Genomic DNA, 12,459 nt, shown 5'->3' with positions numbered 1-12,459 from the left:
TAATTCGGTTCAGTTCAGTTGTGAGCCTTGTATCTGAAGCTATTGGAAAGCTCTTTAAACTTACATACTCTGACCACTCTATCCCTAATATTTCTTGCTTTTCTCCATCACTTCCATCATTCCAGCAGGTATGCCTTTTACCAAAATGACCACAAGATGGCGATGCTTGACCAAAGCATATGCACAAACCCGGTCAGTTGAATACATTAAAGGTAAACTGTGAAACTCAGCATACTGTGTTTCATTGATTTGACTTTCTTTCATTCTTCTCATCATCAGTCCACTGAAGCTGTCTTTTTAATATCTGTGTGTCAGCACTGTCAGAAGAAGCAGGGCTATTTGAATAGAGATTTGACTACTGTGGTGGTGGGGGGGGTCACCTAGCTGCACCTGATGCTGGTCAGCGTATGAACTGAACTGCTGTCAGTATGGTTGATGCACTATCTGTGATTGCATGTTCCTCTGTGGGGATATCTTGTGTGTATCTGTAAATCCTTTGCGAGTCTAATTTTAATACAGGAAATCAAAGACAAACGAGCAAAGAGCAGCCCATTCTCCCTGATGAAAAACAGCTTCATGGCCACCACAGCGATAAAGAGATGAGGACATGTGGATTAGGATCACAGCACTGCTTTTGTTCCTGATTTGCATGAAGCGCTGCTGACAGAAACTCGTGCATTTATCAGTATGTTCATCAGCTTCACCTCCAGCCAAGGAAATACCACTGAGTTTAAAGAGGTACAGCAGGGAGTCAGGACTGTACTTCCACAAAGCTGGGGGAATCACAAGAGTTGGAAATCAAATCAATAGAGGTCGAAATAGCCTGACTCTCAGTTTCTGACAAAGGTGGAGGTCATCAGACCCTCTGTGCCTGGTAAAACGCCCACATCTTTCAAACTCAGTGCTCCCAGTGTGTAGAGCAACTCTCTGTCAGGGTGGCTTCCTCAGGCTACAGGGAGCTCCCCTCAGGGTCTCAGACGACACCAAATCTGTGATTTCACAGGCCGACTCCTCATGAGGAGTAAACTGACTTTGATGTGTCCCTTTAAGATTTCACACTCAGTAATCCAACATGATTACTTGTCAAATTCAGTAATCACATACGAAGTAATAATTCATGTCATACCATATACCATATGCGTATACCCCGATTAATGTGTCATTAATGAGTGATGATCTGTGGCCCCTTCCCAGTGGATGCTGTAGGTGGTTCAGTCTGGTGTTCACAGCCAGCTGTTTGTTCCTGGTGTTCGTTCAGTCTTCAGTGCAGTCGTTCAATAGCTTCACTGATGTATTGTTCCTCACAGCTGTCGCATGATGATGATACCACTTTGCTGATAATACTTCAGTACATCTAAACCTGTAATAACTGTTTGTTTTGTAGATTAATCTTTGCAGTGACACCTGTCACTCTGGCACATTGTTTTCACAGTCATTTTACTTTGTTATCAAAAAAATCTGAACGCTTTTTCCACCACTCAACATATTTTGAGTATTTTCGACAGTCGTGGCTATCACACATGTCTGTCATTTTTATCGGGGCTTGCAGGGAGTGATCCTTCAGAGGAGTGGCAGATTGTCACATGCCATGCAGAGCCCAGAGCCTGAAGGTTTATGACATCAAGTGATTTCTAGGTCCTTCTCCACGAATCCATTTGAAGGTGCAGACTGTCCACATTCCTGGGTGAACTCCCACACACGTTAGAGTCCACAGTTCAGTTTTGTTGAGGGATGATGTGGATTTCAAACCTGTGCAATGTTTTTTCCAAGCCAGTGGTGCCACTGGGTTTTCCCTGCACTGTGCAACCTGTGCAGGGAAACACACACAACTGGTCGAGGAACTAAAAGTTTCAGAATAAAGACGAGTCATAAATGTAAATGTCAGAGGTCCGGCTTTGAGACTGTTTTACTTGGTTAAGATTCTACATCCAAAGTGTGTGTGTTTGTGTGTGTGTGTGTGTGTGTGTGTATAAATATACACATACATACACACACACACACACACACACACACACATATGTATATATACTGTATATACTGCTGTGCATGATGCGTGAACATGGGCAGAAATACAAATTAAAAGCAAACACACACCAGATCTGAAGATATGAAGCTACAGTTGACACAATGAGTGTGTGTGTGTGTGTGTGTTTATAGTTTCTGTGGCCATGCTGATGATTATAACTTGGTTACTTATTAGCTCCTGTCCTACTTCCTGAAGCGGCCACAGCAGATATGAATACATACAGCACAGAGGACAGTTTATTCAGCAGCACAGTCACTCATTTACAGCTGGAAAATCCCGCGTGGAATCCATTTAGAGAAAGATGAACAACACGAGAGCAGAAAAAGTTGAACAATGTGCCTAAATGCCTTTGAACTCTTCCTGATACTCCAATAGAGAGAGAATATAAATGTGTAAATAGTGGTGTGAGTGAACTGGGAGGTTCCAGTGTTGGGTGTGGAGACTGTTTTCTTCCTCTTGAATTAGTTCACTTGGATGTTCTTTCGCTCAAACTCTGAACTGTAACAACTTTAAACAGGTTTTGAGTGACTGACCTACATTAAGCCATCTAAATTCTAAAAGTCTGCATTGTGAGAAGAAGTTTGGTCCACACGAGTGTGTTTCCAGGTCGTTTTTGTTGAGACCGTCCAGAGAGAAACACTTAAACAACATAAAAATGGTTACATCACTTCTTCTTTCTCTTTTCAGTCAGCAAACAACAAAACCACATCATAGCCACCATCTAATCATTATCATTAAAGTGAGAGATGAAGGCTGCCACAGAGCCCCCGCCTGTGACTGCTCTGCTCTCTGATCAGCTGTGCTGTGTTTAAATGCAGTCGAATTCACAACAACATGTATGAAGAAGTTATTAAAGGCGACTAAAGGATGTCTTCTTAACTTTACTGGCCCACAGCCCCCATTTTGCAAAAGCCAAGTTTATAACCAAACCCAAATCCAACCCAAGCTCGATGCTTTAACCCAAAACCCAACACTGTGTTGGGACCCATGGGGTTCAGGTAGCAGAACTCGAAGCAATCACGACAAAGTCATGTTTAATATGCAAGAAACCCACAGAACCTTTCTGCCCTACTGGCAGGACAACGCGGTTCGTAATACGAGGGTTTGATATGCCTTTAAACACACTGATCTGTTAGTCCAGCTCGACTTCCTGGACCAGATTAAAGATTAAGTCAAAACCAGTACCTGAAGCAACATGCCTCTACTAACGCAGCACCCTGCATTGTTATAACACAGAGCTGTTTTCAGCCTGAATGCCTGCTAACAACCATCTTCATCGCCTTAGCAACCGTCTGTTGACACCTCCACAAACCACCCTGAACACCTGAGCAAGCGGCTTCAAGCTGCTTTGAAAACGTGAGCATTCACCCGACAGTTCAGCGGGCAAAATCTACGTTGACTGCCGCTGAGTCGGCAGGTAAGGTACAGCTTCCTTCAGAAAATGCAGCTTTTTCTGGGGCAACCGTGCTGCTTTGCATGTGGCACGCTGTGTGACGTCTGTGGCACGGAGTCAAAGCACAGCGACAAATCAAAGTAAGGTGCAAACATGTCAAGATACTGATGATCATCAGCGGCTGTGCTTGAGTTATTCTTGCTCTGACTTCAACGTTATTAACCCTAATAGGTGAGATAACCTGGCCAATGGGTTGACGTGACATTTGAAATATTTAAACTGTGCCATTTTGGTGATTAGGTATCAGGGTGCATGTTAGCATGCTGAATGAAGATTATTAATAGGTTGGGCTCAGTATTTATCTACTGGAGCAATTGTTTCATCATACAACATACAGGGGGCACTGTGAACAGCCAGGCTTGGGTCAGTGTGTGTTAGGAAATGAACTGTAGTCAGCTGTGAGTTCAGCCCTCACAGCTACAGCAAGGCTTGTGTGTGTGTGTGTGTGTGTGTGTGTGTGTGTGTGTGTGTGTGTGTGTGTGTGTGTGTGTGTGTGGGAGGGGCCAACCACAGCACCTGTAACTCAGCACCTAGGAGAAGACAGACAGAGGAGTGAACGTGGACAGGGCAGAAGGAGGAAGGATGTGAGGATGCACCAGAGTTAATAAGAAAGCAGAGGGACAGCGGCCGTGCTGTGGACCACCAACAGGCCATCCCATCTTCAGGAGGGGCTTCTGAACCCTGCAGCAGGGTGGATGACACCAAGATATTAACTGTTTGCAGTGATAGGATTTTTGACCTGATACTCTTCAAACACACTCGCCTCACTGCGCCCTGAAAGAGCCAGATGTGACTTCACCTCCACTTGTGCTTTCAGTGTAGTTGTGGATGAAGACGATGGATTGTGGACTCTCGCCTGTGATGAAACAGGCATTAAAAACTGTCAGGTGAGACCTCAGTTTCAGTTTTCCTGCCGCTTTGCTGAGGCAGCTTATTATTAACCAGCCCCACAGAAGCACAGACCTCTCCAACTGCGACTCCAGCATGTAAGGACTTTTCCCGTCTCCGACAGAAGTAGAACAGAGGTCAGCGAGGCAGTGAAAGTCGAGCGCAGCTCCACAAAGCACTTTTATTGCTGCTGAAGGAAACTGAATGCAGGAACTATACAAGTTTTGGAGGGAAGAGGCTGGAAATTGATCCCGAAGCCTGCTGAAGACAACCACAGCTGGAAAGACACAACCTCCATTTCAGACAGGTGGGTCTGTAGCATCACAAATCCAGTGGAAGGTGACATTTAGGTACATATACAGTCACTGTTCTTCACTATTCTTAAATACAGCTTCACATGTAATCCCATTTTATGATACTTGATAATCAGATGCAAACGTTTTAGATGTTTTCATTTATTTGACGAAATAAAGACAAAAAAATTCACTGTATTTTACAAAAACCACAAATTAGATGAAAATCCAACAAAAGAGCACAAATGAATCATCCAACCCTTCAGATTAATCTGGTGACCCTTTCGAGGGACCGACCCCTAGGATGGGAACCACTGAACTTAATTTTATCAGCTGTAACTGAGGCAGCTGTGACAGTAAAATGCTGCTTGTGCTATCATATTGTGTTAACGATGTTAACTCTTCTGCAGGCCGAATATGATTTGATATATGATGAAGCACATTTACTTCAGTTGGATTTTGAATGCAAGACCTTTACCTGGAAATGTGTATTTTCACATCGATGTATCTTGCTTTTCCTGAAGTAAAGGATCAGACTGCAAGTCTACATGAGCCACATACAAGTTAAAAGTTTAGTTTTTTTATTACAAAACAACCTCAGAAATATGAAGCGAGTGATTTTTCAGGAGGAGGAGAATAAACTGTTGCTATTTTGTCATTTCCTGCGGTGTGGTGAGATTCAGTGGCTGTTTTTTGGTGTTGGCTGTACAGCAGAGGATAAGTGCTGTCCTCTGCTGACACATCAAGGGCTTCATTCACTGTCTGGTCACGAAAGCTGTTGTGAGTCTTTCTCAATAAATCTGAGGCCTTACTGTTACATAATAATTGATTATGCTTCAGTTTATATGTACAATCCCTGACTGGAAAACATATTCGATCAAGCAGCAGCGAGGCATGCCCTCTGTGCCGCTCACCGACTGATCCCCTGTCAGTGAGAGACTGAAGCAGAGGAGCACTCTGGTGACCTGATGTCCTGACTCCCCACCTGAAGGGCTTTTGTTGACGCACTGGTCCATAATGGTCTGGATTTTCTTTTTCTACTGGCTCGCCGCTTCAGGCTGCATATTAGTTTGGTTTCTGACCCGCTGTCTCTCCCAGGACACAGTTCAAAGAGTCACCGTCATCTCTGGCCTCCCACAGGGCAGGATGATGAAACAGGACATGATTAAATGATGAGAGCATCATGCATTTAATGTTTTTTTAATGAATTATCAAGAAATGATTTCTTGATCATTTCATAACAGTTTCTCACACTACTTTCAATTGTAACACTGATCAGCCAATTTCATCAACACAATCAAAACTGGCTTTGGCACCACTTGCGACATGACTTCTGCTGGGCTGATGGTTAATCAGTCCTTCTGTCTGTCTGTCTGTTTCATCCAGAGCAAACTGCTGCTCAGATTTGTCATTACTGTTGTCTACTTTCCAGCTCAGTATCCCACAGTATTAATGTTCAATATCAACATTCTGCCTGGTGATGTGGTATTGGAACTTTTTTCTTTCTTAAATAAAGGTTTTTATTGAATGAAATGAGGTGCAATCCTGAGAATAAAATGGCAAGAAGCAGTTCAGTACACAGCCCAGCACAGAGCAGAGAAAGAAGCTCGGGGAGTTATTACGACTGGCCGTCAGGCTGGCCTGGTGTGCTCGTCAGCTACAGTAGCTCAATATGGCCACACTTCATGGACCTATATAATCACATAATGTTGGTGACTGGGTAATGGGTACAGATCTGAGAGCTGATGCAACAAGTCTAAGACTACAGCAGTGAATTGTGCAGGAATATTACCTCCTCCATCATGCATTAGCAGGACTGCAGAGGTTTTGTCTTAATACTTTAATTAAGAGATTAACGTTTCTCTACAGGCAAATGTTTCATTTGATCAGTATTATGGATGCATATGCAAATTATTTTATGGCTGTTTTTCCAACTGGTAAGACGGACTTTCCTGTACCCAAAAGACCACAGGTTAGAGTCCTGCTGAAGTACCCTCAAGCAGGGCACTGAATCCTAACCAGGTTCACAAGCTGCCAGCTGTAGAATCTGGCCTTCACTCAGAGAGAGGACAGAAGGTTTGTTGTTGTGTGGGAACGCAGTGTGTATGCATGTAACAGCGTTAATCATCTTCACATATGTCCATTCTCATGGTAACTGCTGTAAACATGCAGCACCCTGAACACGCAACAAGTGAGTGGACACAGTGGGTCTATTTCTATTTCATTTTAATTCAGTGGATGCAACATGTTTGGTCCAGTGTTCTCATACCTGCCAGGCAGAACAACCTTTGAACACTCCCTCCCATGTTTGATCTCTCTCTCTGTCTGTCTCTCTCTCTGTCTCTCTCTCACACACACACACACAGAGATACAGATATAACCTTAATCCAAGTCTTCACTGTAAAATGTAATGATTTACATTATGAGGACGTGGGTTTCGTCCCTTCAAGCTGAGTAATACATGTTCACACACACACAGAGCAAACATGGTGGCTGGCACACATGACCACACCCAGACAACTCTACCTAAAGTGACCTTAGACTCTCTTATTGGTTATTTGCTTTAAACAACAACTGTGTTCTACTGTAGTTGTAATACATTTTACTGGATTGCGGTCACAATCCACCAGATTTTAATCCAACTTTTACGCTTATACAACACCACTGTGTCTCAAGCTCCATCCAGTTCATTAAATGTATCTCCTCACTTAAGCACTCAGGCGCTGGTAGCTCTTTCCTGGGAACACGCTGTGACACAGAAGAAGTGCTTTATGTTTTACTTAATTCAAAACCATCCCAGAAAGATAAATACAGCAATAAGTGCAGCGTGCCAACAGGGGGCACAATACTGAGGCCATGACGCTTTAAAGGCTCATTGCTCTGTTGATTTTAGTCAGGAACCTATTAACATGACTGAGAGTCTGCAGCATATAAATAGCTCTGTTTTGAACTACATGCTAACATCATCATGCTAATGCGGTCGTGGCTCAGGAGGTAGAGTGGTCATCCACTTATCAGGGGGTCAGTGGTTTGAGTCTGCATGTCAAAGTATCCTTGGGCAAGATACTGCTCCTGATGCTGCAAATGTACCCATGCATCGGTGCACGAGTGTGTGTGTGTGAATGCTTGTAATGTGCAGGTGGCCTAGCCACCCTCTTATGAATGTGTGTGTGAGTGGGTAAATGCAGACTTGTGTTGTAAAAAAGCACTTTGAGTGGTTGTCAGACTAGAAAAGTGCTATATAACAGTCCATTTACCATCTACCAATGCACTCACAGTGGCAATGATAGCATGCTGATGCTTACCATGTATCTTTGTTACCATATTCACCATTGTGGTTTAGCATGTTAGCATGCTCACATTGAATTAGCAATTAGCACAGAACACAAAATAAAGCTGAGGCTCTTGGTAGTGTCATTAGACTTGCAGGTATTTTGCTAAAGTTAAACTTGACCTAATGATGGTGCTTTAGGATTCATCATCTTGGCTTGGTTGACATCTGTACCAGTTCTGTACCACCTATTGGTGGTGAATCAGGGGATTCATCCTCTGTGGACCATGAATGGGACACAGTGTTGTCAGCCTGCTGCACAGTCACCTGAGGCTGTCCCTGAAAATGACACAGTCATGTCAGACAGTCTAGCTTCAGCCATGCTAAAGATTAACGTCCAGTCACTAATGTCGCTAATGTTGACATGAAAGACTTCAATTCACAGTCACAACAAAGACATGACAGCACGCAGCTCTCCTGACAGTTGACTGTGCAGGTGCGCCCAGTCCACCTAACCGCAAAAATGTTCTTTTCAACTCAGTCGGGATTGTTTTCTTCACCACAACCATCAAAATGGCTGCTCCCCCACACAGGCAGTCAAACACAAAGCGTCCAGGAAGTCGATACTCGCCGTCACTTCAAAGTCGCATAGAATCTGCATGAAAAGGGACAAAGGGAGGCAAACAACAATCAGCTAGCGGAGCGGTTCATGTCGCGGCTTCATGAGATAGAGAAAGAGACAGCGAGAGAGAATGAGAGAAGAAAAGAAACAATAAAACAATGTGGTCTAGTTTCTGTTTGCTCAGCTGCTATAAAAACTTGCCAGAAGCCAATCAGACAATCTGGCTGCTGGTCTGCAGCCAGTTTGCCTGCCAGCTGGGAGAGATAACTGAAGCTAATCTTTTTAATGGCTTAATAATGGAACAGTACACTAAAGTGCACGCTGGTCTGCAGAGGAGGTCACATCTTAGTGTTGAGGATCATTTCCACCATTTTCACTCCTTGTTGATGGTTAATGATAATGTTAATGCCTTAGAAATGAACATACATCTGTGCACTATGCACATACTTTGGGCTAGTTTCGGCCTGTGTTTGACCCCTTCTCTCCAATGAAAGGAATTCAACAGCTTAACAAGACATGTAGCCATGCTAGCAGCTCCGTGAAGCTGCATTTAGCCCAAGTGGTGCTTAAAAACAGTAATAAGTGCAACAACAATGTTTCAACAGCGGGCGCCATATTGAAATCATGAAGACTTGTTGCTCTATTGAGAGTAGACTCAAGTTAGCAATACACTAACAAATCTACAGCATGCTCTGTGCTCTGTGAGGCAGTATTTTAAGCTAAATGTCAGCATGCTAACATGCAGGTATGATGTTTACCATGTCCCCCGCCTTTCGTGTTAGCATGCTAACATTAGCTCGTTAGCACAAAACACAAAGTGGAACTGAGGCTGATGGGAAGGTCATTATCCACCTCACAGGTGTTGAGATATTTCACAGAATAAATAAACCACAGTGCTGGTTTTCAAACCACATGGTGCACATTTGCCAGTGGAAGAGGCACAGTCTGTCTGTTTGTGTGGCCTTGTTGCTGTTGTTCATCACATAGTTTGTTTTATAGCACTGTCTTCCCCTTTTCATCTATAGAAATCTCTTGGCTGTCAGGCTGTCAGTGTGTTGGTGGCAGCAGAAGAGGAAGTGGAAAAAGATTTTCTTCCAACTTTGTGTTCAATGACAACGCCTCTGTTCACAAAGCCAGCTCCATAAAGACGGGGCTCTGGCCTCAGTGCCACCCAGCCCCTCTGGGATGAACGTGAGCACAGACTGTAGCCCGGTTCTAACACTGCTGATGGAGCAGCGCATTAATGTCAAAATCACATGTTACGTCATATGTTTAGTGTATTTTACTCTAACTGTAAAGGTCATTGTGATCCTTCAGGATAAGATTATTAAACAATGATGGAGTGTCTTTTTATTGGCTGATCATCTTGCAGAAGCTGAATGAACAGCCATGAAAGATCAGCTCGGTATAATGTGATCTCACACACACATACTGTACATACATAACGTGCATGCACTAACATATCCATTAGACTGACCTTTTGTGTGGTTTTCTTTCTTTCTAACACACACACACACACACTGATGAGACACACATGGTAACCTGAGCATGTGTGCATCCACAGCATATGGAGACTATTGAATTACACTGAAATATTAACAGTGTCATGGGTGGATAGATAGGTGCTCAGACACACACACATTATAACAAACACTGAAACAAGATACTCATCGAACAGGTGCAGCTACTTATATGCAGTGCTTGTGTGTTGCAGATGGCTCTTTTTTAATCCTAACAATTGAGCGATCTTCTATTTTTCTCTTACCCAGCCTACTTCTTTTATTTTAACCTTTTTATTTTTTTCCCTGTCCTCAGCCTCACCCACCCCATCGCTCATCCATCATGGCAGAGCCATCTCCAGGCTGGTGGAAACTGACTTTCCTGAGGAGGAAAAAATCCCAACCCAAGGTTCTGTATGAAATCCCTGCAGAGTTCGTTTCCAACACCGCCACTGGCCAGCACGGATCCGGCACAGTCACCGGACCCGCAGCCCACCCTGAGGTTATGGTGGATGACCCTCAGCTGGATGCTCGACTGGAGAGGATCGTGGATAAAACAACGGCCAGCAGGGGGCGCCACGTCAAAGTGTCTCACTCCGGGAGGTTTAAGGAGAAGAAGAAAGTGCGAGCCACGCTGGCGGAGAACCCAGAGATGTTTCCAGGGGATGACCACATGAGGGATGAGAACCAGAGGGCTGGGAAGTGATGGGACACTCAAATATTCTGAAAATGAATAGAATTGCATGTACATAAAACAATACTACATAATCATATAAGGACAGTCAATCACAGATGCATACATACAGTGGGGAGAGTTTAAAATGTGGTTTACTCTGCCCACGTTGTCAGCTGATGGAGCCATAAAATCCAAACGTGGGAAAACCTTCAAATTCTTCTTTGTTGGACACATTTTAAAATGACAACAGAGGCACTCGTCAGAATAAATTACATTTAAACGATAACTTGTGGGGGGAAAAACGTGCCCAGTTTATATTTCAATAGAGAAGTTTGAGGTTTTCCCTTTCACTTCAATGCAAGAAGCATCTAGTGGCCACCGAAGGAACTGCAAGTTTCCTCTGTTTCATCCACCTGCTGTTAATAGGACAACATTGTTTAAAGGGATTGATCCTACAAGATCTTCAACAACTGATCAACGGTGCTATCTAGAAGCACTGGGATCAAATTTGTGACCTTTCCCTGACTGGATGGATGATCTCAACCCAGCTGTGTAGGATAACCACTGTGGCTGGACCTCTGGACCTCATGTGAGCTTGTGTCAACAATGTGGACTCAAACTCAGGCTCGGTATCCAATAATATGCTTTGGAAGGCTTAGTGTAATATATAAAAGGAAGAAGTGATATCTGCCATTGAGAAGGACACACAAACAAAAATCAACCTGATTTCAAAGATGTTGTAGGTACATATTTTGTTCGGACGTACCATTAGCCAATCAGATTGGTTGATTTAATTTTCTGGTAAACATGTGGTAAAGGTTTTTTTTTTTTTTTTTTTTGGAGTTCACTGTCAGTTAGTGTCTCGTGATGAATCTGATGTGAAGAGAAGTCATTTTGTTGTGTGTCATTGAATCGTGATTGATCGTTACTGGCTTCTATGAAGAAACAGTCCTTCAGATGACTCGTTTAAGTGCTAGTTCAAAGCAGTAGCAGTGGCAGTTAGCTCGCTAGCAGCAGTTTAACTTCAAGCGCCCCCCAAAAAAGCTCCAGGTTTAGTGTGTGTCAGCTGTTTTGTGGTACTTAAACTTTTAATCTGGAATATGCAGCACTAAAGCTGTATTCTGATTTTTTTTTTTTTTTTAAATAAGGAGTGCTGTTTGTTATCTGATCTTGGTGTGTTGCAGAGGGTCCCTGTGTCAAAATGCACCTTTAAGACCTTTAGTGTTTAGGGTTTTTGCTTATGTTGCATACTCCTAAATTAATTTGTCTTTAATCATATGGCCACACAGCAATCCTGGAGCATGGTAGTATTCTAGCATTGGAAAACTGTCCACACTGCACCATGAGTGGGAGGGAAGGGGGGTTAATGAGGACCTTGCAGCTTATTTTCACACCAAGAACACACAGCAGGTGCCTCATGTATCTATGGGGCTTTAACTTTTAATTTTTCAACAGCTTTTTTATCTTCTACTACTTTTCAATATAAGTAGCTGTCACTCTGACATGTTAGCTGGAATATTAGCTGGGATACTAATTTAACCTATTTGTAATCAGGGCAACGTCCATGTCTTGTAATGATTCATGACATAGAGGTATGAATATGTAGCAAAATATGCAATTTAACATGAACTTTGATTGCTTGATCAGTCCAACTGTGGAAGCTGTGGACCTTTATATCAGCGGGCGTTTACAGAAAATGACGCGTAGCCTGGTTTGGTTATAATTAACATA

General features: G+C 43.2%; 1 protein-coding gene across 1 annotated transcript; it reads left to right on the top strand.

The window, feature by feature from the left end:
- Window positions 1-4,367: 4,367 nt before the first annotated feature.
- LOC121621333 (proline-rich protein 15-like protein A) lies at window positions 4,368-11,540 on the top strand. The gene is made up of 2 exons (XM_041957761.1): window positions 4,368-4,674; window positions 10,369-11,540. Exon 2 carries the CDS (start codon window positions 10,396-10,398, stop codon window positions 10,756-10,758), a length of 363 nt encoding a protein of 120 aa, XP_041813695.1. The 5' UTR covers window positions 4,368-4,674; window positions 10,369-10,395; the 3' UTR covers window positions 10,759-11,540.
- Window positions 11,541-12,459: the final 919 nt, after the last annotated feature.

Source organism: Chelmon rostratus, chromosome 17, assembly GCF_017976325.1.
Source record: "Chelmon rostratus isolate fCheRos1 chromosome 17, fCheRos1.pri, whole genome shotgun sequence".
Lineage (NCBI taxonomy): Eukaryota > Metazoa > Chordata > Actinopteri > Chaetodontiformes > Chaetodontidae > Chelmon > Chelmon rostratus.
The sequence above is the reverse complement of the archived record's forward strand: the minus strand, read 5'-3'. Positions and strand labels throughout refer to the sequence as shown.

Coding starts and splice junctions, on each gene's coding strand:
- LOC121621333 (XM_041957761.1), top strand. CDS start 10,396: ATGGCAGAGCCATCTCCAGGCTGGTGGAAACTGACTTTCCTGAGGAGG.